At 40.8% G+C, this 26,311-nt stretch overlaps 3 protein-coding genes across 5 annotated transcripts in view; 2 read left to right on the forward strand and 1 right to left on the reverse strand.

Moving 5' to 3' along the window:
• Positions 1 to 11,475: 11,475 nt before the first annotated feature.
• On the reverse strand, positions 11,476 to 14,644 carry ccl20a.3 (chemokine (C-C motif) ligand 20a, duplicate 3). Its single transcript, XM_035528206.1, is given in 2 exon segments — positions 11,476 to 13,231; positions 13,331 to 14,644. Coding segments are annotated over 2 exon segments (447 nt in total). The 5' UTR covers positions 13,705 to 14,644; the 3' UTR covers positions 11,476 to 13,158.
• Positions 14,645 to 18,458: 3,814 nt separating this feature from the next.
• On the forward strand, positions 18,459 to 20,535 carry ccl20a.4 (chemokine (C-C motif) ligand 20a, duplicate 4). Its single transcript, XM_027032180.2, has 4 exons — positions 18,459 to 18,753; positions 19,200 to 19,308; positions 20,016 to 20,092; positions 20,388 to 20,535. The coding sequence occupies exons 1-4, from the start codon at positions 18,525 to 18,527 to the stop codon at positions 20,420 to 20,422; spliced, it is 450 nt and encodes a 149-aa protein (XP_026887981.2). The 5' UTR covers positions 18,459 to 18,524; the 3' UTR covers positions 20,423 to 20,535.
• Positions 20,536 to 21,112: 577 nt separating this feature from the next.
• Positions 21,113 to 26,311, forward strand: part of capn10 (calpain 10) — a 14,545-nt gene continuing 9,346 nt past the window's right edge. For all 3 annotated transcript variants that reach the window (XM_027032177.2, XM_027032178.2, XM_027032179.2), the window contains exons 1-3: positions 21,113 to 21,298; positions 23,125 to 23,267; positions 23,663 to 23,794. In XM_027032177.2, the coding sequence (XP_026887978.2) occupies positions 23,136 to 23,267; positions 23,663 to 23,794 (264 nt within the window). In that variant the 5' untranslated portion in view covers positions 21,113 to 21,298; positions 23,125 to 23,135. The remainder of the gene's footprint in view (positions 21,299 to 23,124; positions 23,268 to 23,662; positions 23,795 to 26,311) is intronic.

Genomic DNA, 26,311 nt, shown 5'->3' on the forward strand with positions numbered 1-26,311 from the left:
GTGTTTGAGGGACGGCAGGTCTATGTGGGTCTGTAGGTCTCTGTTTGAGGGACGGCAGGTCTATGTGGGTCTGCAGGTCTGTGTTTGAGGGACGGCAGGTCTATGTGGGTCTGTAGGTCTGTGTTTAAGGGACGGCAGGTCTATGTGGGTCTGTAGGTCTGTGTTTGAGGGAAGGCAAGTCTGTGTGGGTCTGTGATTTTTGCTTGATTAGTGTAGGATTCCCAAGTCCATCCAGAGCTCCACACAGGAAATGGCGTGCATTCCTTCTGTCCAATTCAAAAATAACCTCCAGTCTTCCTGTGGGAGCGCAGAGAGGAGGAGGGTGAGTGGAGGAGGTGTGAGAAACAGGGGGATCCCCTCCCAAGGTCTGCACTGCGGAACAAACCGGAAACCCCTGGCGTGACGTTTTCTTGGCACTGACATCCCACAGTGCTGTTTCTTCTGCTGCCACATGTGTCCTGGCACACCCTACTTCCTGTCAGGAGGGCCTCGTGATTGGTTGGGGGTACACAAGGTCAACTCCAGCTGCCTGACCCCTCTCTGGGTTGTGCAGCTGCGCTCTGTGTATGCTGAACTCTGACCTGTCTGAAGTGTGTATTCACCCATCACACACACACAGCCATCTTCACTATTAAAACGGGACGATTTGGCTCTCCAATCAGTTAAAGATCAGTGTAACGGCAGTAAACTCACAACATGTGAAAATTCACTTCTGTTCACTTATGTTAAGAGCTTTGTGGCATGTGGCCTTCATCGTAAGGCATTTGGAAAGCAGGTCAAATCAGAGGACCGTACGAGCTGGAGAGTCATGACTGAGTGTTTCACAGCTGTGCGCCTGAACTTCGCTCTCTGCTATCAGTAGGTGTGTGTGTAGCACAGTTGCTGTCTGAGGTCTTCAGTATCTGCCCCCCGCTCTGGGCAGAGAGCTGCTTCCTGCTTCCTGTGGAGATGATGTGGCGATCCCACACACCCTTGACCCACACATGGCACTTAGCTCCTGTGGAGGTCATAAGGTCATGAGGTGGGTTACTGTGGATGTCTCCACAGGTCAGAGATAACACAATAGAGTACTACAGAGTACTACATTAAATAGAGTCCCTCTAAACTCTGATTCTCTCTCTCTCTATTGTTTTGAGTTTTGGCACCTGACACTCAGTCTGGAAGCCATGTTGTGCTTACTGTTGTATTTCTAAATGTGCCTTCTTTACCATTATATATGAGGTCACCTGGCTACCCTGCACAGGTCAGAACCTTCCTCCACAAGTTGGTTAGCAGGTCAGAACCTTTCACCACTGGTTGGTTAGCAGGTAAGAACCTTCTACCACTGGTTGGTTAGCAGGTCAGAACCTTCCACCACTGGTTGGTTAGCAGGTCAGAACCTTCCACCACTGGTTGGTTAGCAGGTCAGAACCTTCTCCCACGGGTTGGTTAGCAGGTCAGAACCTTCTACCACGGGTTGGTTAGCACTGTGGTTGTGTAGATGCCTGATGGGGAGGATAAGGATGAGGAAGATGAGAAGTTAAAGATTGTCTTGAGAAGCTGTGTCCTAACTGCGCTATTTGCCCGGTTCCAGGTTCCTCACCGTGGAGGACTGCAAAGCACAGGCAGGAGAGGGGTGTAACAATCACCTACAATACCAGAGAAAGGCAGGTTCATGCTGTGTGTGTGTGTGTGAGTGTGTGTGTGTGTGTGTGTGAGTGTGAGTGTGAGTGTGTGTGTGTGTGTGCGTGTGTGTGTGTGTATGTGTGCGTGTGCGTGAGTGTGAGTGTGTGAGTGTGAGTGTGAGAGTGTGTGTGAGTGTGTGTTTGTGTGTGAGTGTGTGAGTGTGTGTGTGTGTGTGTGTGTGTGTGTGTGTGTGTGTGTGTGTGTGTGTGCAGTGTAACTGAAAGAATATGTGATATGCACTTTACACAGACGTGACAGACTGACTCGTGTGGGAGAGGTAGAATTGCTTTAATTGCTTCAGGAAGCCCCTGAGCAGACACAGACACAGCAGAGGAAGGAGAAGACAAGTCTTTCTCAGAGGTCAAAGAAGAACAGAATGAGAGAGAGAGCGAGAGAGGTGTGGCGCGTTGCTCAGTGTATCTGTGGGAATTAGGTCTCACTCCCGAAGTCCCGCAGTGAGTCACATTTCACACACACACACACACACACACACACACACACACACACACACACACACACACACGGACACTGTGATCTGTGAGCTCTTGTCTAAGAAGAGAAACTTTTTTTCCATTTTTGGCTAAAGATTTATTTCAACCTAAATTAGCTTATAATATGATTACATTCAAAATTAATTATTAGCAAAAATGTGTTTTTTAAAGACTAAAGGCCATGCAGTCAATCTTGAGCTCAAATCCAAGGTGACCTCAGGGAACTTTGACCCCACACAGGCCTGGGTTACGCCGTGATCCGCTTAAACTGTGTGCATCTCACAAACATCCCTGTTCTTGTCAAGAGATGTATTTTTCTCTCTATAAGTAGTTATTTGGCAATGTTACAGAAATGTTGTGTATTGTAAACGTGTATGCTACTGTCCAGGTTAAGGCCTGTGTACTAAACGCACTGCCCAGTTCTCTCCGACTTCTGCACACTGATCCCTTCAGCGTTTCTTTTTTGTCTGTTTATGAATCAAGTCACAGACGTAAACTTGTAATAGCTCATGTGATGATTCACTCTAATGATACACTCTAGTGATTCACTCTAGTGTGTAAAAGGCTGGTGTGATATTGAACCATAACAACAGAGCTTCTGTGCTTCATGTGTTAACCAATACCAGAGGAATCCCTACTCACCACAACATATGCCACACCTGCTAATCGCAATCCAGTACAGCCGGAATGGCCGGATTAATCTCTTGAAGTAATTCTATGCTCCCATGTTGATAGGAAAGTCTGCACACACGATCAGCATGGCACGCCTGGCCAGTGAATGGTGGGAGAACGAGCCCCATCACAGCAGAGCAAGTGTGGCTTGGCCACTTGGCCACAAAACACAATATCAGGTTTATATACAGATTAACTTTTCACCTCTGCTGTCAGAGCCAGTAGTGGCTCGTTAGCAGGGTAGAAGGAAGGAAGACGACTAGTGTACCCAGAGGGATGGTGCTCCCAGAGGGGTGGTGCTCCCAGACCAGTGATGCTCTTTGCAGGCTAAGGATGGAGGTCTGTTTTTTTTTTTTGTTCTTACCAGAGTTCTGTGGTAAATTCAGTACACTCAGTGACACAGCTAACTGTTTCTGACTCCACTTGACAGTCCTACATCACGTCCCATCCAGTCCTACGTCACGACCTGTACAGTGCTACGTCATGTCTGACATCAGCCTGCTTTAGACATTAATTCAACTTTAATCAGCCACTCTGTTAAGACACACCTGTTGCAAGCTTTCGGCATTTGTCCAGGTACCGTTCTGTAGTTCCCGCGGTCAGAAGCACGGAGGGCTTTAGTCTGTAGGTGTTCCGTGATCTGGGGATAAATGCTTCCGTTGTTGGGGTGTCACCTGTCCAGTGTAACACGTCGTTGGCTTTAGGGAATAACAGATTCAGTACAGTGTGGGATGAACAGGAAAGAAGTGTTTCAACTCTGTCTGACTCTGTCCAACTCTGTCCGCTGTATGTGCTTTTATATAAGGAGGTTTTTTCTTTTTCTTTTGATTGATTTTAGGTTTTTATAGGATTTATAAGATCACTTTTTACAAAAGAGCATGCTACTTTGCAAGAGTTTAATAAAATTCAAATAGTTTAATAACTTTTAAATGGTCTAATAAAATTTAATAAAAACATTGAATTGTTTTCTGACTCAAAGCTAGGTATATGAGGTATATAATGAGTTATAGGTATATGAGGTATATAATGAGTTATAGGTATATGAAGTATATAATGAGTTATAGGTATATGAAGTATATAATGAGTTATAGGTATATGAGGTATATAATGAGTTATAGGTATATGAAGTATATAATGAGTTATAGGTGTATGAGGTATATAATGAGTTATAGCTCTATGAGGTATATAATGTGTTATAGTTGTATGAGGTATATAATGAGTTATAGGTGTATGAGGTATATAATGAGTTATAGGTATATGAGGTATATAATGAGTTATAGGTATATGAAGTATATAATGAGTTATAGGTATAAGGTATATAATGAGTTATAGGTATATGAAGTATATAATGAGTTATAGGTATATGAGGTATATAATGAGTTATAGGTATATGAAGTATATAATGAGTTATAGGTGTATGAGGTATATAATGAGTTATAGGTATATGAGGTATATAATGAGTTATAGGTGTATGAGGTATATAATGAGTTATAGGTATATGAGGTATATAATGAGTTATAGGTATATGAAGTATATAATGAGTTATAGGTGTATGAGGTATATAATGAGTTATAGGTGTATGAGGTATATAATGAGTTATAGGTGTATGAGGTATATAATGAGTTATAGGTATATGAGGTATATAATGAGTTATAGGTATATGAAGTATATAATGAGTTATAGGTGTATGAGGTATATAATGAGTTATAGCTCTATGAGGTATATAATGAGTTATAGGTATATGAGGTATATAATGAGTTATAGGTATATGAAGTATATAATGAGTTATAGGTGTATGAGGTATATAATGAGTTATAGGTATATGAGGTATATAATGAGTTATAGGTATATGAAGTATATAATGAGTTATAGGTGTATGAGGTATATAATGAGTTATAGCTCTATGAGGTATATAATGAGTTATAGGTGTATGAAGCATATAATGTGTTATAGGTGTATGAGGTATATAATGAGTTATAGTTATATGAGGTATATAATAGTTGTATGAGGTATATAATGAGTTATAGTTGTATGAGGTATATAATGAGTTATAGTTGTATGAGGTATATAATGAGTTATAGTTATATGAGAGACATAGTGAGGTTCAGGGTGTGTGTGTGTGTGTGAGGTTCAGGGTGTGTGTGTGTGTGGTCCAGGTTGTGTGTGTGAGGTTCAGGGTGTGTGAGTTGTGGTGGTGACAGCACTTCCTGTTTCATGCACTATTTTTACTGGGATCAAGTTTACTCAAACCCCCAAATCTTTTGCCTTATAGAACTGAGAGGAGCCAGTCGAGGGAGGTTGGACGCCCTTAGATGCCCCTGCTGGAGGTTCATGGCCGCTGGCACCTGGGGGGATGCCTGGGGTAGACCTCCCCCACGTCCCGCTGACTTGGACCACCTGGACATCTTCTTTCCCTTCTTTTCCTCCCTCCCTCCCTCCCTCTCTCTCTCTCTCTCTCTCTCTTTCTTTCCCTTTCTTTTCTTTCTGGGTCACAGGGAGAGAGGTTCTGAGTCAGCACTGTAGTGGGTCACAGGGACAGAAGTTCTGAGTCAGCACTGTAGTGGGTCACAGGGAGAGAAGTGCTGAGTCAGCACTGTAGTGGGTCACAGGGAGAGAAGTGCTGAGTCAGCACTGTAGTGGGTCACAGGGAGAGAGGTTCTGAGTCAGCACTGTAGTGGGTCACAGGGAGAGAAGTGCTGAGTCAGCACTGTAGTGGGTCACAGGGAGAGAGGTTCTGAGTCAGCACTGTAGTGGGTCACAGGGAGAGAAGTGCTGAGTCAGCACTGTAGTGGGTCACAGGGAGAGAGGTTCTGAGTCAGCACTGTAGTGGGTCACAGGGAGAGAAGTGCTGAGTCAGCACTGTAGTGGGTCACAGGGACAGAAGTTCTGAGTCAGCACTGTAGTGGGTCACAGGGAGAGAGGTTCTGAGTCAGCACTGTAGTGGGTCACAGGGAGAGAGGTTCTGAGTCAGCACTGTAGTGGGTCACAGGGAGAGAAGTGCTGAGTCAGCACTGTAGTGGGTCACAGGGAGAGAGGTTCTGAGTCAGCACTGTAGTGGGTCACAGGGAGAGAAGTGCTGAGTCAGCACTGTAGTGGGTCACAGGGAGAGAGGTTCTGAGTCAGCACTGTAGTGGGTCACAGGGAGAGAGGTTCTTAGTCAGCACTGTAGTGGGTCACAGGGACAGAAGTTCTGAGTCAGCACTGTAGTGGGTCACAGGGAGAGAAGTGCTGAGTCAGCACTGTAGTGGGTCACAGGGACAGAAGTTCTGAGTCAGCACTGTACTGGGTCACAGGGAGAGAAGTGCTGAGTCAGCACTGTAGTGGGTCACAGGGACAGAAGTTCTGAGTCAGCACTGTAGTGGGTCACAGGGACAGAAGTTCTGAGTCAGCACTGTAGTGGGTCACAGGGAGAGAGGTTCTTAGTCAGCACTGTAGTGGGTCACAGGGACAGAAGTTCTGAGTCAGCACTGTAGTGGGTCACAGGGAGAGAGGTTCTTAGTCAGCACTGTAATGACTGGGCTTCAGGCTTGCTACTTAATTCTGACCAAGTGATTTAGAGTGCATTAATCATATCTGCGCTACCCTCTGTGTGTTATAATGAATTTAGATTTGTGTGTGTGTGTTGCCTTTTATGGGGACCAATAAGTCTTATGTAGGCAAATGGTATTTAGCAGCAGGAATATACAGTCCAGTGGTGAAGTCTCTGATAGACTCTGAGTTACAGACTCACTCTATGCCTCTCTCTCTCTCCCTCCCTCCCTCTCTCTCTCAGACAGAGAAGATTGTGAATGGCAGCTGGGTGAAATATTTCATTTTGAATTTGAATTGATAATATGTATGCACACAGGCAGGAGCACGGCCTCATGTCTGAGGGGTGTGTGTGTCTGTGTGTGTGCGTGTGTCTGTGTGTGTGCGTGTGTCTGTGTGTGTGTGTGTCTGTGTGTGTGTGTGTCTGTGTGTGTCTCTCTGTGTGTGTGTGTGCGTCTGTGTGTCTGTGTGCGTGTGTCTGTGTGTCTCTGTGTGTGTGTCTGTGTGTGTGTGTAGTAACGTATAACCCTAATGTATTCTTTTACTATGACATCATCCACCTTTACATTGGCCATTCTATGTTATGAGAAGAGAGCAGAACTTCTAACCCAAAACATATACACAAGTACACTAACCCAGAACCTTTACATATACACAAGTACACTAACCCAGAACCTTTACATATACACAAGTACACTAACATAATACCTTTACATATATACAAGTACACTAACCCAGAACCTTTACATATACACAAGTACACTAACATACCTTTACATATACACAAGTACACTAACCCAGAACCTTTACATATACACAAGTACACTAACATAATACCTTTACATATACACAAGTACACTAACCCAGAACCTTTACATATACACAAGTACACTAACATAATACCTTTACATATATACAAGTACACTAACCCAGAACCTTTACATATACACAAGTACACTAACCCAGAACCTTTACATATATACAAGTACACTAACCCAGAACCTTTACATATACACAAGTACACTAACCCAGAACCTTTACATATATACAAGTATACTCACATAATACCTTTACATATACACAAGTACACTAACCCAGAACCTTTACATATATACAAGTACACTGACCCAGAACCTTTACATATATACAAGTATACTCACATAATACCTTTACATATACACAAGTACACTAACCCAGAACCTTTACATATATACAAGTATACTCACATAATACCTTTACATATACACAAGTACACTAACCCAGAACCTTTACATATACACAAGTACACTAACCCAGAACCTTTACATATATACAAGTATACTCACATAATACCTTTACATATACACAAGTACACTAACCCAGAACCTTTACATATACACAAGTACACTAACCAAGAACCTTTACATATATACAAGTACACTAATATAATCTTTATGTGTATATAACTATTTTAACCAACAATCTTTATATGTACATGAATACTGTAGACCAGAACCTTATATGGGCCTGAGTAATCTGGACTACAACCTTTAGAGGACTCTGTTCAGAAGGGTATTTATGCAGTTGACCAGTCACATGATTTATATGGCTTACACTACGAACCATCAGTGCAGCATTACATGTGCAATGGAAACATGTAGAGCAGTTTCAGTCAACCAATCAATCAATCAATCAATCAATCATCACTCAATCAATCCATAACTCAATCGGTCCGTCACTCAGTAAATCAGTCAATACAATAGGTAGGTAGCTACGTATGTATTTTCACATGGGTGTTCCTTTGATAGTTGAAGTGTATTTGTAGTTATTGCTATCCTCATGGTTGAGCTAATCCAAATTTCAATTAATTATCACCATCCCCTTTAGCATAATTAGTATTCAGATGCACAGTGTTCTGAAAAAAAACTGACACAAATGTAGAATGTTTAAATGTTTCAAAAATTAAAGTACAAGCTAATAAAATGTTTATTAATAAAATGTTTTATTGAGGTGAAAGTTCTCCAGAACTGCTGGAAGATGAACGAGGCTGAATTATCTGTGCTGTTCTTTTTCAGAGTCTTAATGAGTGTGATGATAATCGCAGTAATTAGAAATTAATGTCCCCCCACCAGCTGTTCTTGAGAAACATTCAACGCTGTCGGTGAGTTTTATGGTGATGTTACAAAAACCATCGACACGTTGACTGTGCCTCACGAGCAGCCTCGACTTCGGCCCCGCCCCAAGCCAGAGCTCCGCCCAAGCCCTGCCCCACTTGTTCGTGTCTCCTGCCTCCTCCAAAGGCTCCAATCAACATTCATTGCTGTCGGTGGGTTTGAGTTTGGAAAGCTCGCTGAGCGATGAGTGTAACTGTGGCTGTGATTTCAGCTGTGTTGAAGGAAGATGACTCTGCATCCTGGTTCATTCTCTCTTTCTCTTTGTTCTGTTTCTTTCTTTCTCTCTTCCTCATGTATTCTGTCTTTTTCAAAGGAGACACAAATAGAAACTAGCATGATGCCTCTGGAGCTTAATTGGGGGTTTGTATATGTGTGTGTGTGTGTGTGTGTGTGTGTCAGATGGCAGGAAGTGGAAGATGATGTTTAATGTGTAGTGTGTAATCATCTTCATTTGCCTGTTTTGTTACTTAAATTACACACTCACTACAGTGTGTGTGTGTAAGGGTGAGGGCAGGGGTTGTTGAGATTTGAATGAACTTTCTGCCATTTTGTGAATGTGTTCCTGGTAAGTTCCACACTGGCCATCTTGGGCCCGTCCTCAGCTGTGTGTGTGTGCGTGTATGTGTCAGAATCCGAGCGCTCGACTGTGTGCTGGATCATCTGACTGCTGAAGTGAAACTCGTTCTCTAAATGCTGAAACTGTACTGCTGTCTTAGCTCATGCACTTGGGCTGTGGTCTTGTTGCTCTGCCGTATTATGGTGCTTTATAGACACACTTTAGTAAAGTGGGATTTTATTCCTTTGTGACCAGACGTTTCTGGAAGTGAGCCAGTACCGGTACCTCTCATAAGCTCCATGCACTTTTTTTCTCTGCTTATATCATGTTGTCATTCCGGGTAAAGAAATTTCTGTTGTGGACACCTCTGATATGTCCTAGAGTCTTACATTCACTGTTCCACTCTTCAAGCACTGCCCACAAGTAGTAGTGTGTGCTGCTTGTCTATTGCCTTGGTAACCATGAATGCTAAATAAATTAACAATATTAGACATCTGTTTTGTGTCTTTTTTAAACGTGTGGTATTAAATACACGGTGATAAACCATGACGTTAGTTGGTTTGTTTCCAGATTCTATGAACATGTGCTCATCTGTGTGTCAGAGCCGCTGCTGAAACATGGCTTTCCAAAAGCCATATTTATTACCCTCTTCCATAATCCAAATCATATCCCAGCAGTTGTATGATGTGAATATCTGTTATTTTCCTCAAGAGTGACAGACGGCTTAACTGAAATCAATCCTGTACATTCCAAACAACTAAATACTAAAGTGAAAGAAAACAGTTGTTATTTCTTCCTCTGTGCACCTTGTAGTATGTATGCCTGAAGACATCACTAAACGAACAGTGTTTTGGTGTGGTGAAGAATCGGACATGTTCTACTGGATGTAGTGCATGTGTGCAGGCCCACCCCTCGAACTCCGCCCATGGTGCATGGGCCCCAACAGAGGAACTCGATCAAAAACAGAATCAGTTTATAGTGCATTTGATGTTATCTGAAATGAAGAAAATGACCTTTTTGGTGTTAATATAATCTGCTTCCATAGTGGCAGGCTGGGAAACATGGGAGAAACAGATTTATGACCATGTGACATTTTGGATCATTGAAATGAAGTAAACGTTTATAAACTAAATTTACAGCTTCTGTTGTGCGTTTGACTCCATGACACCAGTAGCTCAGCTCTGGCAGAGAAAACAGCACGTCTTGATGAAAGGACCCTGCCCAGGGCATTATGGGTAGTGAGCCGTTCCACCGTGGTGGCTCTGAGGACAATAACAAGGAAAAACTCAGCTACAATGATGTGGTATTGGGAAGGTGTGTGTGTGTGTGTGTGTGTGTGTGTGTGTGTGTGTGTGTGTGTGTGTGTGTGTGTGTGAATAGGCAAAGTGAACAGATGATGTAACAGCTCAGCTGGAGATTTGGCGTCTTGTAATTAGTTCCTCAGACTCAGCTACAGGAAGTGTGTGTGTGTGTGTGTGTCTGTGTGTGTGTGTGTGTGAGAGAAAGAGAGAGAGAGAGAGAGAGAGAGAGAGAGAGAGAGAGAGAGAAAGAACACAAACTGCATCAGCTGTGCTGGCAGAACTAAAATGCAGATGATAAGATTATCTAGACACACTCATGGATCTCTCTTCATATCTGAAGGTCTTTTCATTTGGGTTCTTTGCTCTGCTGAGCTGACTGTGTGTGGCCAGATTTTAGTGTGCAGGCGCTTCAGGGTTCAGAGATCCGTACTGACACATGGACCGAGTGAATCAAGCCCAACCACACAGAACTGTGGATATCTGAACACCAAAACACAGAACTGTGGATATCTGAACACAACCACACAGAAATGTGGCTATCTGAACATCAGTCCTCAGAACTGGATATCTGAACACAGCCAGAACTGTAACTACTGAGAGGCAGTTGTAGCTCAGTGGTTAGAGTGCTTGACTTGTAAGTGGAAGGTTGCTGGTTTAAGTCCCACCCCTCCCAAGTTTCCACTGTTGAGTTCAATTACTCAAGTTGTTCTCAGTCATAATTGTAATTTTGCTTTGGATAAAAATGTCAGCTAAATGCTGTAAATGTAAATATCTGAACACCAACCCACAGCACTGTGGATATCTGAACACTACATTACTACTGTAGCAGACTAGTTTCACTCATAAATTAGACACCAACAGCAGTGGAAAGTGACCTCAATCCAGAGTCAACAGGAAGTGAAATAGAGGCATCACATCCTGCCTCATGACTGTTAATGTGTCCCAGCTGTGTCTGGAAATCATTGTAGTAGGAACACACATGACGCGGGCCTACAAGAGCCACCATGGTGTAGCAGAGATGTCATCAATCACAGCCAAAAGGAAGACGAGGTTCCCATGTAGTTTATTCCGGAACAGAGAAGACATGGAGCAGAAATAGTGCACGAGAGCTCTCGCCCCTTCAGCATTCACAATCCGTCTGGGAAAAACCACCCAGACACGGATCAGCACTAATTAATGTCCCACCCACGACAGGCACAGGTTTCACAGATTTCCCCCAGTAAAGCTTTGTGAAGTTCACACTCACGAAGCGAAATTAAAAGCGCTAAGACGACGCTGCACGTGTGCCCGGCGCGTGTAGTCACAGCTGAAGTAAATGGCTTTGATGTTGAGCCATTAGTGATTATCCTCAGGAGGTGCACACGAGAAGCCCGACCCTGTTTATTCCGAAATGAAACGCTGCTGAAAACTTTACTGAAGACTGTACAGTTTTCAGGAGGGCCAGTAGAGTGTGTTTATGTGAATGGATGGCCGAGCTAGAGCACCAACGCAGAAACGCTCGTGAGACAGCGACATCTAGTGACGGGATACTAACCGGAACCAGAGCGCGCGCATGTTTGCGGCCGTATACCGGCGCTTTTGCTGCGCGCCTGACGCGCCTGTTGCTTGTCCTGTTCCTCATTATTTGCAGCGGCCCGTGGTCCTTCCCTCTTACGGCGGTGGATCCTGCTTCCTCATACACGGACGAGCGTCATAGGAAACTCTCACCTGGAAGCACATTTTCTGTCCGCCCACAGTGCTTTTACATAAACGGCCTTCGAACCTCAGTGAACGTAAATCAGTGCCCTTGTTCCTCTTTTTCCAAACGCTGCGGTTACCTCATCAGTTCGAGGGATCTGCTATGGCTGCTGTTTCGGGTCATATTTGCCAAGCGGGCTAAAAGTCTGCTCCGTCGAGCCAAGATTGCAGAGTTTTGGTGAAATCTTCTTGAGCTATTTCCACACCGTCACTTCCGCCACATTCCAAAGATTCCAGCTGGCTTCAGGTAGTTCAGGAAAAGCAGAAACAGCCGGCTGAGTCCGCGTGCATGAGGAAGTGCGTTCTAGGGTTTTGACAAACCAGTCCAACGTGTTGATCGGTTGGCATTTGGCGTTAGCTTGGTCAGTGTGTTCACTGTGGTAGTGTCGTGTCTTTAGACGCCTGTTTGATGTACGGTGCGTATAACGTTCGTGTTCTGTTTTTGTTTTTTTTTTTTTAGCCATATTTGAATCATGGTAATTTGCTGTGCTTTGTGTATGTGTGTGTGTGTGTGTGTGTGTGTGTGTGTGTGTGTGTGTGTGTGTGTGTGTGGCTTGCAGGGAAGTTTAGAACCAGTACGAATTATTTGTATTGTTTTAGTGACAATAATTATATAATATAATAGTGATAGTAGTGACACACAAGTCTTATAGAAAATAAGAGAAAATAATACAAATTTATTAAAATAGTATTATAAATATTTTTAAAAGCATATACATATATGCACAGTACTTATGCAAATTGCATAAAGAAAATTGTTTTTTTCCTCAAGAAAAGACATATGAAATCTAAAATGTGAGTGAGGGGTGTGTTAGATGCATCTCTTCAGAACAGCGTTGGGTTCAGTTTTCAATTTCTTCTCTGTTGCTTCCTCCAGCTGCTGCTGGGAGTCTTAACACTCTCACTGAGGAGAGGAGTGTAGAAACAACACCTCTCAGTCATTGGCTATCTTTAACAATGTTATGCACATGGTATTCACTCACACTCACACACACACACACACACTCGCGCACACACACACACTCACACACACACACAAACATATTTATTTGTGCTTACTTTAGTATTCTGATCACCCAGGCCTGTGATGGATCCGCACAAACGCATCTTCCTGAACTGGTGTAGAAGCTAGATAAAGAAAAAAAGACATTAGAAGAAATGGAAATAGCAGTTGGATATTGTAATAGAATCCCTGAAAGGTGAAGAGAGTGTTTGTTTTACACTTACATAACAGCATCGATGTTGCAGTTTCGTTTAATGGTCTGGATGGCGTATCCTCTAATGTGGGTGAAGGAAACCTCTCGTTTGGAATATCTCCTGCAACACCCTGCACAGCAGACAGATGAAGACGTGAGCCTGCTGTCTCAGACGCCGCCCTTACAGGAGCAGACAGACGCAGCATGGGAGTAGCAGTTTGATGACAGATGTGCATGTTGGTCTACGTTAGAACCGCTAGACATGGAAGTGACTGAAAGCATGCAGAACTGCTCACGGAGAGAGACAAACAAATAAACACAGAGGTTCTTACGGAAAGCTGCGGCATCCTGACAGAAGAACCCGACGAGCAGAACCAGGAGAAGTGGGACAGCAATCTGGGCCATCGTCTCTGCGTCTCGGTCGGTGTGCTGGATGTCTGCGTCTGTTGCTGTGTGAGCATGGCTTTATACTTTAACTACCAGCTATAAATAGGCGGAAAGTACAGATCCAGCGGGTTTTCCATTCACGTGTGCACACGTGTGCAGGCAGCGTCTGAGCTATGAGGAAGAAGTTTCTGTTAAAAAGGATTCTAGCACTGAGGGCTGCTGTGTTTACCTGGCCGAGGGGTCAGGGGTCAGGGTGTAGACCGATACAGGTGGCTCCTGGTACTTGAGCCACAGGGGCGTAATCTACACCCGGCCCATATTGAGCCCTCCACGCTAATAGAAGTTTAAAAGTCAGGTTAAAGAGGGTCCCTGGAATATGGTCACTGCTCTGACCTTGTCTAAGTAGGCCATTGCTCCAAATCATTCATGTCTGAGAATCTGAGAAATGCATCACTAAAAAAAGAGAGATGGTGTTGCACAATATGGGAAAATAGAACCAAGACGTGCAAATGTATTTTCTCTATACTTCACCATAAGAAATAAAAGCATGTGGGAATTATGGAATCACAAACATTGTGATTTAAAAAAGGGGGTATCTGAGTAAAGGTGAATTTTGGGTAATTATGTATTAATTTTGCATTAATTCTGCATTAATGATGTGTTAATTATGTATTAATTAAATACACATCTTAACACAACTGATGGTGGTGTTTACAAATTACTGTTAGAGTTCTAATTCCAGAACCATACAAATAACTCACTCTTTAACATGAACTAAAGAAAAAATATGTTTCTGTATCTAATAGAACAAAGTACATTGACATTTAACATTTAACAATCTTCTCACAGATGCACTCAAGTAGAGTTCAATGATTCCCACAGTAACGACGTTTTCTACATTATAGTCATCTACACTAGAATCACAAGTATCATCGAAACTAATTGGACTGAGTTTAGCATTTAGCCAGTTACCCTTTCAAAATGATCCACAAAAATAAAGAACTGCTGACAAATAAGTGCCAGTGTTTATTGCCTTTTTAGTATCTTCAGTGCACATTTAAAAGGTTTCGGGGGAAACACTGTTGTAAATTAAGACAGACACAACGACTTCTGTCCCCTCTGCAGAACCACATTAAAGACGTTCACATTAAAGGCGTAAATGTCTCAGTACTCAGTATCGTTTCACAGGCGAAGATTAGCTGAATTAAATTGTATTGCATTCTCAAGTGAAAATCCTTTTAATTGTGGAGTAGCCTTAATGTGTGCTGGGAAAAGCACTGTAGGTGGCAACTCCTCCACGTTCCTCCATCCACAGTGCTCTGACAATTCCACGCATGTGCGCCGTGTGTGGGCCACACTTCATCTCCATCGACGTTTGGTTTCTAGGTCATACGTAGACATTATGCAACTCTGCTCAGTAAGAACACGGGGGAAATGGGTCTTTCACCTCGATAAGCAGGTCAGGGTGAAGCCAAACAGGTTTCACATGTTCCTGTTACTTCATCAGAGCCTCCTTCCGAACACACAGACTTTCCACCACATTCACTTTATTAAAAAAAGAATAGAATAAAATAGAATAACTGTTATCCACATGTGCAGGTATGTGCCTTTGACTACAGTGTAGAAATGTAGATGTAAAATCAACACTGAGACTCCACCAAAGTGCTGGACAAACAATTTGTGGCAAAAAAGGTCATTACAACTACAATAAAAAGTCAAACAAAATGATGAATTATTTAATATTACTAAAATAATGAATTATTTAATATTACTAATATTCTCAATCATTATAATTCTATGGTTATTTTCTCCTGAGAGTGTAAACAATGAATCTGTTAATGTAAGCAGTTAACAGAGACATTCATTGCAGCAGGAAATAACATAACGATCTGAGCTTGGGTTCTAGCGTAGATATTTTAAAACGATATATCAGTGGTTATATATATGTTTTTTTAGATATATATGACTGATTCAGAAATAAAGCCACAATACCCTGATTAGACCATTAGGTCACTGATCAGGTCTCCTCTAAAGCCTGCATAAATGTTTTATATTGGTTTATATATTTAAATTTAAAAAACCTGGAAACTTTCTATAGAGAGAGAAACATCTAAACAAACAAACAAACAAACAAACAAACAAACACACACACACACACACACACACACACACACAGCAGGTGAAATAAGTATTGAACATGTCACCAGTTCTAAGTAAATATATTTCTAAAGGTGCTGTTGACATGAAATTCTCACCAGATGTTGGTAACAACCCATCCAGTCCACACATGCAAAGAAATCAAACCACAGATGTCCATAAATTATGTGTAATAATGAGAAATGACACAGGAAACAGTATTGAACACACTTATTGAAATGTATTTAATACTTCGTACTAAAGCCTTTGTTGGTGTTTGCAGCTTCAAGAGGCTTCCTGTATGGAGAAACTAGTCGCATGCATTGCTCAGGTGTGAATTTGGCCCATTCTTCCACACAAACACTCAAATCCTGAAGGTTCTGTCGGCTCCTTCTATGAACTCGGAGCTTTAGTTCCTTCCATAGATGTTCAGTTGGGTTCAGGTCAGATGATTGGCTGGGTCATTCTAGCAGCTTCATTTTCTTTCTCTGAAACCAGTTGAGAGTTTCCTTGGCTGTGTGTTTGGGATCATTGTCTTGCTGAAATGTCCACCCTTGTTTCATCTTTATCATTCTGGTAGATGGCAGCAGATTTTTATCAAGAATATCTCGGTACGTTTGTCCATTCATCCTTCCTTCAGTTATATGAAGCGTGCAAAACTTCACTGTTGGTATGGTGTTTTTGGGTTGATATGCAGTGCCTTTTGACCTCCAAACATGGTGTGTATTATGGCATCCAAAGAATTACATTTTGGTCTCATCTGACCAGACTATATTCTCCCAGTATTTCACAGGCTTGTCTAAATGTTGTTGAGCAAACTTTAAACCCGCTTCAACATGCAAAATGATGTCTTGCGTGGTGAGTGTGCATACAGGCCATGGAGATTGATTGCAATACTTTTTGTTTTCTTTGAAACAATTGTACCTGCTGATTCCAGGTCTTTCTGTAGCTCTCCACAGGTGGTCCTTGGCTCTTGAACAACTCTTCTGATAATTCTTTTCACTCCTCTGTCTGAAATCTTGCGTGGAGCACCTGGTCACTTCCGGAACATGGCCCCAACAGTGCTCACTGGAACCTTCAGTAGTTTAGATATTCTTCTGTAACCAATGCCATCAGTATGTTTTGCAACAATAAGGTTGTGAAGGTCATGAGAGAGCTCACAGGATTTACCCATTACGAGATGTTTCTTGTGTGGCTCCTTGGTAATGAGGCACCTTTTTATAGGCCAGCAGTTGAACCAGCTAATATTATTTTGCAGTAAGTGGCAGGATTGCTTTGTAATTTCTGATAGAGTTCAGCTGGTGTCATGACTTTTCATGGCTTTTTGCACCTCTTTCTTCATGTGTTCAATACTGTTTCTCTGTGTCATTTCTCATTATTACACAGAATTTATGGACATCTGTGGTTTGATTTCTTTGCATGTGTGGACTGGATGGGTTGTTACCAACATCTGGTGAGAATTTCATGTCAACAGCACCTTTAGAAATATATTACTTAGAAAACTGGTAACGTGTTCCAATACTTATTTCACCCGCTCTGTGTGTGTGTGTGTGTGTGTGTGTGTGTGTGTGTGTGTTTAGATGTATCTCTCTCTATAGAAAGTTTCCAGGTTTTTAAAATTTAAATATATAAACCAATATAAAACATTTATGCAGGCTTTAGAGGAGACCTGATCAGTGACCTAATGGTCTAATCAGGGTATTGTGGCTTTATTTCTGAATCAGTCATATATATCTAAAAAAACATATATATAACCACTGATATATCGTTTTAAAATATCTACGCTAGAACCCAAGCTCAGATCGTTATGTTATTTCCTGCTGCAATGAATGTCTCTGTTAACTGCTTACATTAACAGATTCATTGTTTACACTCTCAGGAGAAAATAACCATAGAATTATAATGATTGAGAATATTAGTAATATTAAATAATTCGTTATTTTAGTAATATTAAATAATTCATTATTTTGTTTGACTTTTTATTGAAGTTGTAATGACCTTTTTTGCCACAAATTGTTTGTCTAGCACTTTGGTGGAGTCTCAGTGTTGATTTTAGATCTACATTTCTACACTGTAGTCAAAGGCACATACCTGCACATGTGGATAAGTTATTCTATTTTATTCTATTCTTAATGTTAATACTTATTTCACTCCCACACATATGTGTGTTTGTGTGTGTGCGCGTATATATATATATATATATATATATAGAGAGAGAGAGAGAGAGAGAGAGAGAGAGAGAGAGAGAGAGAGAGAGAGAGAGAGAATTTTCTTAAGAGAATTTTTGAGAAATATTTGATATTTAATATGTACTGTAGCTTTGTTGTAACTTCTTAAAGATTAGTATGTTTATATGTTATATGTAAGTAGTTAAGTGATATAAAAATATAATGTTAATAATTAAAAAGATTTTTTTAGTCTTATATTTTATATTTTTGTTTCTGTATGTTGTATACATAGCATGAGTGACATGTGTAAGACCCAATACTTGAACCCCCATGGCAAACATTCAGGTAATTGTGATCATTCTGAAATGTCTATTTCGGGTGTAAGAAAACAAGCTGAGTTTTCTGATTGTAATGGCAATCTAGGAACAGAGTGTTGGTTTGGGTCGATCTGCGTATGACCCAAATACGGTTTCCTGTGCAGCTCAGAAATCCCCCCTTTGGTTGTCATAAAGGTGCCAAAATTTCCAAGAGTTCATGTATATAAAGCAGCCAGCCCAAAGCTGGGGCATGGCAACCCATCAGAATGGTTCACAAGCTTCTTCTCTGCCGGCTGAACAAGTTCTCTCTGTCCACATCATCGTCGTCGTCGTCATCTTCATCATCTCGCTGAGCGGCTCGGTCCAGTGCACCATGACCAAGGTCTTTGTCACTGTGTCTTCACTGCTGGTGCTGCTGTGTGTCTGGGCATCTCTGGGAGAAGCCAGTGAGTAGATCATGACTTTGGACTTCAGTGTGATACCTGCAGGCTGGTAAAAACAGAATGACCTACAAAACAGCATGAAACAGAGTCGTCACTTCTCACGTAAACGCTGCTGCGTTACAGGTCTTCTGCACTCTGATGAACCCCAGTAATCTGGATGTCTATGTGAAGATCAAATGACTTCAAACAGATAACTAAACTCAGTTGATTTGCAGTATTAACAGTTTAATAGATAATTTTGTTTTTATGTGTGTTGCATGCAGCCACTTTATTCAGTTATACCATGTCACGTAAAAATGCATCACCTTAAGTAGCGACTAGTGAGTAGAGAGAGAGAGAAACACGCTCATGTAGAAACACGACCAGCAGACCGTTCCCTGTACAGAGTCCGAAAGCCTCATCACTTCATCCCTATTAAAGGTATGGAATGTATGTGGTTGTGTGTGCAGGTCTGCTGAAATGCTGCACAAACTTCTCCCCACACCCTCTGCCCTTCCACCGGCTAAAAGACTTTACCGTGCAGGATGCCACGACAACCTGCAGGCTGCACGCCATCATGTAAGTAAACAACAAACAATCAACACGGTAAACAATAACAGCCATTCACAGCATTCTGCTGTAAAGACCAAGTTGTGTTTTTGTTGTTTGACAACTGAGTAACTATAGAAACGTTTATTATCTGACATGCCAACTCTTAGGCCTTATTAATATTTCAGTCATCACTTCACATTTCACGTTAGAGTTAACTATAAATTATATAGTTGTTTACTTAGTTATTTAAAAATGATCAATTCTTTAAAGCCAAAAAAGAGGACCAAAATGTTTTACTGAGGAATAAAATGTAGTACAATAACACAATAACCAGCCGAAAAAATAATTCCGCCTTTCTGTCTTCACTCTAGCAGAAAGTTTCTAATGACACAGAGCTCTAGAGATTTAGCCAATTATTTATTTATTACATTTATTAGTTTTTCAAATTTACGAATTCCACTAATTTACTTGTAAATTAAATAAAATGCAAAAATAAGTGTGTTTAAATCACTTGTATAGTATAAACTATAGTGTAATAATAGGTAAATTATTAATATATTGAATTATATATATTTAATATATATTTAATTATTAATATATTTATTTTTAGTTATATTAGGATTGTAAAAGCTAAATCAATCCTGCCAGGTTTGTGGTTCCAGCTGTTAGTTTAACCGGCGACGGGCTCAATGATGGTGATGCTGATGTATTTCTCACTCTGCCCCTCACTGCAGATTTACCACAGTGAAAAACAGAAGGATCTGCGCTAATCCCAAGACGCTGTGGGTTAAACACGCCGTCGTTCACCTCCGTAAGTACAGATGTAAACGAGCTGAATCACAGTGTTCCTACTCTCCTGGGTATGTAGACAAAATATAAGCCTACAAAATAGTAACTGAGGTTCTAGTCCTATAGGTGTTCAAAGCACCCTAGCAGCCAGAGTCCTGCAGCCTGACTAAAGACAGGCTCAGTGATCCAGGCTAATTCTGAATTTTATGTGGAAAATAGTACAACAGCTGACTAATATTTAGTAACATCATTAGCATTTTGCACAGGCTTTGAAGATGTTGCAGACTTTAGTACCAATGTGTGTTTTGTTTTTGCAGGTACCAAAGGAAAGGTACCTGAATCAAACAACTGACCCCCTCTGAAGATTCATCACCACACAACGAACCTCTGAAGATTCATAATCCCCTGACATCTGACTCAATGTATTGATTGAATGTATTTTTGCAATAAAACATTTTATACACAGTTGATGTGTTGGGTTGTATTTTTTTGTAAATGCAAGGCATCATCAAAGCAGCTGTGAGCTGTGCCGCTACCTCGGTGGTACTTTAGGAAGGCTGCTGCATTACTCAATACAGTGGGTGCAATATAGCTCTTCCTCTAGATGGCAGTAAAGAAAAGGTTTGACGTCATTGGTTGCCAGCTGCCGTAAAACTCCCACTGACTGTGAACACATGGTTGCTAATATGATAAGCCTGATATGCATTAGTTTACTTCATTCCACAACAGAAGAAGCCAACAGAGCTGAGAGGAGACTTGGAAGAAACAAGTCTGCGCTGAGAGGAGAGAGGAAGAGAAAGTTTATACTGAAGTTCATATAACATACTACGTGTTTTATAGGCTAACATTATGAGGCGTGTAATATTCTGACGTTATACGAGATAATATTATTTGCTGTAGTATATTTATAAACAACAATAATTTTAAAATTCTATAAACTTGTGAATAATTATTTAGGATTTACAAAGAGAGTAATTTAGAGGCGTTGCCCCATACCTGGCATCCCAAACCCAGTTTGAATGACAGTGTCTGGAGCGTGCGTCCTTCCGGAAGTGTGCGTCTGTTTCTGAAATGAGACATTTGTGTACCGGGCAGTTTGGTGTTTTCATTGTGCGTCCCGTGTCCCGCTGCCTGATCAGACTTCACTTCGTCTGATCACTAATGCCTATCGTGCTTTCCTGTCCCGCGTTAATCGTGCCAGCTGCCGGGTAGCGCGTTAGCTGTCCAGGTAGGTTCCGCCAGCCTCGCGGTAGCTCAGCTCTGCGGTGCTTGGGTGGTGTGTAAAGGAGTCCACTGGCTGCACTTAAAGATGCCATCAGTGGTTTTGGTCGTTTGTCTAAACTGTGGTTTGCTGTGGTAGCTCGTCGGTAGGATAGCTGTGTGCTATTCTTCGGCACGTGAGATGTAACAGTACCAGGTGAGATGTAAACGGTAGCACGTGAGATGTAATAGTACCAGGTGAGATGTAACGGTAGCACGTGAGATGTAACAGTACCAGGTGAGATGTAACGGTAGTATGTGAGATGTAACAGTACCAGGTAAGATGTAACGGTAGCATGTGAGATGTAACGGTAGCATGTGAGATGTAACAGTACCATGTGAGATGTAACAGTACCAGGTAAGATGTAACGGTAGCATGTGAGATGTAACAGTACCAGGTGAGATGTAAACGGTAGCACGTGAGATGTAATAGTACCAGGTGAGATGTAACGTTAGCACGTGAGATGTAATAATACCAGATGAGATGTAACGGTAGTATGTGAGATGTAACAGTACCAGGTAAGATGTAACGGTAGCATGTGAGATGTAACGGTAGCATGTGAGATGTAACAGTACCATGTGAGATGTAACAGTACCAGGTAAGATGTAACGGTAGCATGTGAGATGTAACAGTACCAGGTGAGATGTAAACGGTAGCACGTGAGATGTAATAGTACCAGGTGAGATGTAACGTTAGCACGTGAGATGTAATAATACCAGATGAGATGTAACGGTAGTATGTGAGATGTAACAGTACCAGGTAAGATGTAACGGTAGCATGTGAGATGTAACGGTAGCATGTGAGATGTAACAGTACCATGTGAGATGTAACAGTACCAGGTAAGATGTAACGGTAGCATGTGAGATGTAACAGTACCATGTGAGATGTAACAGTACCAGGTAAGATGTAACGGTAGCATGTGAGATGTAACAGTACCAGGTGAGATGTAACGGTAGCACGTGAGATTTTACAGTTTGCAGTGGTGTCTCAGTGGTGAAGGTACTTGACTTGTAATCAGAAGGTTGCTGGTTCCAGTCCCACCACTGCCAAGTTGCCACTGAGTTGTACTCAGTCATAATTGTAAGTCGCTTTGGATAAAACCGTCAGCTAAATGTCGTAAATGTAAATGGTGAGATGTAACAATACTAAGTGAGATGGAACAGGAGCTTCTTCCAGACCATTAGTAGCCTGTCTATCTAAAATTTGTCCTGTTATGAGCTGCGAATGAAATGTAGACGGATGATTGGATGGGAATGAGCACTATACTGTCACTGAATTAGCTGTGATTAAACTAATTAAATCTTTATTTGTAAGGCATTTTCTAGGTCGAGTAACAAGATGTTTCACACTGAAATAAAATACATAACATTTACTCCATAAGACACATTCCCAGACCACAGATCAGTGACACAATACAGTACAGCGACCTATAATGTAAATCGCCTGTATAAACCACTAATCATCAGAAATCACTAAAAACAATAGAACAATAATAAATCTTAAGATGATTTCTAAAAGTGCCTACAGTCTTATAGCCATGGGAGGTTCTTTGCAAGCACAGTCCAGTATTGAGTTAAACTGTACTGGGGTTAACTAACGGCTCCTGGACAGATTTGGAATTGACCCAACACTGAGGTTGTGGTTTTCACCTGTTTTAATTTCATGAATAGAGTTAAACCCTTATGTTCTCTGGAACACACACACACACACACACACAAACACAAACACCCAACTCCCTAGAAATAAAACCGGAAACTGCATAAAAAATTGCTTTGCACACCAATGATTGACAGGTCTCGTTGTCATGGAGAAGGATCCTCAGGAGGCTGCACTGTTTGAGGATCCAGATTTTGCTGCTGATGACTCCTCCCTCTTCTCTGATTACACCACACCCCTTCCTAGGCTTGTTGGTCGGGTTACATGGCTCCGCCCACAGGTATGATGCAAGAGTTTGGAATCACCTGTCTAATTTCAACATTAATTCTCTTGCTCTCAGCTCACACAATGTATAAATCGTGTACATGATATAAACCAGAGTCCCTAAGGTATTTTTAGATATCTGTGTGTAGTGCTACAGATATTTTTAGAAAACAAATACAACTTATAAACTTGCTATCTATGTATAATGTGTAATTATTCTATGTTGGATTGTGGGAGCATCACATTAGGATAATTTCATAAATGCATCTGGGATAAAATGGTCTGTCTGTACCCAAGAGCACTAGTGACACTTCCGAACTCTGTATGTTTGCCGGGTGTGTTGTACTGCGACTGGGATGTGCTGTGTAAGTGTCTTTAATGATTTACTGAACCTGTGTTCTCCTCACCCAGCACATCTGTAAGGGTCCTCGCCTCTTCTCCGAAAGCCTTCCAGATGCCTACCCGAAGCAAGGCATTCTGGGAGATTGCTGGTTACTCTGCGCATGTACTGTGCTACTCAAGAGTCGTGCCCTGCTGGAGCAGGTAAGCTGATTGCCCTGGGAGACACACGCAGTCATAGGAATGCCAGACATGCCACAACACCGTCAGCCCCTGCTGTGGAACATTAGCTGGAAGATTAGATGGAAGGTTAGAGATTGATAGTCAAATGTAAAACACCCCTTTCAGGTAGAAATGGAGGTCACATTCTCAAACTTTCCCTAGTGGACTTCTGTCCTAGAGAGATGCACTTTTGGAATTTTGTTGATCTGATGTATTGATGTAGTGGGTGGTTGTGGGTTCTGTATTTTTCCTACCTGGGATTTTTCAGCTAAACGAAGGATGTAGTACCAACAGGCAAAGAGCAGAAATGTTTTCTTCCTTCACTACAGATGTGTTCCTTCCAGGTCTCCTTTCAGCTCTGAGGATGAGGCTCCCTGTTTATATAATAGTTTTGAAGTACACTGAGGCATAAACCACGTTTACCTATATCTTATCCAAGCATTTAAAGGTAAAAACTCTAAGAATAGAATCTTCTGAGTACTCTAAAATGGAACCTTACTGACTGACACACAGCAGAACAGAGTAACTGAGGGTTAAGCGTCTTGCTCAGGGGCCCAACAGCAGCAACCCCACAGCGGTGGGACTGGAACCAACAACCTCCCAACCACAAGTCAAGCCCCTTAACCACCGAGCAACCACTGCCCAAAGGAACCTTTTGAGCATTCTAAAATGGAACATTTCTGAACACTTCAACCTTTAAGGTGTTCTGGATCTCACATGTCATCCTATGCACATTTATGCAAATCACACTTCAAAAAGATAAAATAAAAGTGTCAACAGAAGGACTAATTCAACATCCTGGAAAGCATTAAAATATGCCTGCAAGGTTTTTAAAATTGATAGATTGATATTTAAATTAACATATTAACAAAAGGTAAAACAGGTCAGCATCAAAATCTGTGACTGCTGTACTGCTGAGAGTAATACAATACTACAATACTGAGAATAATACAATACTATAATACTACAATACTACAATACTGAGAGTAATACAATACTGAGAGTAATACAATACTATAATACTACAATACTGAGAATAATACAATACTATAATACTACAATACTGAGAGTAATACAATACTATAATACTACAATACTGAGAATAATACAATACTATAATACTACAATACTGAGAATAATACAATACTATAATACTACAATACTGAGAGTAATACAATACTATAATACTACAATACTGAGAGTAATACAATACTATAATACTACAATACTGAGAGTAATACAATACTACAATACTGAGAATAATACAATACTATAATACTACAATACGGAGAGTAATACAATACTGAGAGTAATACAATACTATAATACTACAATACTGAGTAATACAATACTGAGAGTAATACAATACTATAATACTACAATACTGAGAATAATACAATAATATAATACTATAATACAATACTGAGAGTAATACAATACTACAATACTGAGAGTAATACAATACTACAATACTGAGAGTAATACAATACTATAATACTATAATACTACAATACTGAGAATAATACAATACTATAATACTACAATACTGAGAATAATACAATACTATAATACTACAATACTGAGAGTAATACAATACTGAGAGTAATACAATACTATAATACTACAATACTGAGAGTAATACAATACTACAATACTACAATACTGAGAGTAATACAATACTACAATACTGAGAATAATACAATACTATAATACTACAATACTGAGAGTAATACAATACTACAATACCGAGAGTAATGCAATACTATAATACTACAATACTGAGAGTAATACAATACTACAATACCGAGAGTAATACAATACTATAATACTACAATACTGAGAATAATACAATACTTACAGTTCTGAGAGTAGTACCATACTGAGAGTAATACAATGCTGAAAGTAATACAATACTGAGAGTAATACAATACTATAATACTACAATACTGAGAGTAATACAATACTACAATACTGAGAGTAATACAATACTGAGAATAATACCAAGAACTACAATACTACAATACTGAGAGTAATACCAAGAACTACAATACTGAGAGTAATACAGTACTGAGAGTAATACCAAGACCTACAATACTACAATACTGAGAGTAGTACAATACTGAGAGTAATACCAAGAACTACAATATTACAATACGGAGAGTAGTACAATACTGAGAGTAATACAATACTGAGAGTAATACCAAGAACTGCAATACTGAGAGTAATACAATTCTGAGGGTAGTACCAAGAACTACAATACTGAGAGTAATACCAAGAACTACAATACTACAATACTGAGAGTAATACAATACTGAGGGTAGTACCAAGAACTACAATACTGAGAGTAATACCAAGAAGTACAATTGTACTTCTTGGTATTACCAGTTGTACCAAAAGAGAAACAGTAAGGAGTTCTAGTTTTGGGACTAAAAGACAGTAACCATGGAACAGGGCAAACATAATACAATACAGTGTAATATACTAGCATCAGACTTTTTA

This window comes from Electrophorus electricus, chromosome 7 (assembly GCF_013358815.1).
Source record: "Electrophorus electricus isolate fEleEle1 chromosome 7, fEleEle1.pri, whole genome shotgun sequence".
Taxonomy (NCBI): Eukaryota; Metazoa; Chordata; class Actinopteri; order Gymnotiformes; family Gymnotidae; genus Electrophorus; species Electrophorus electricus.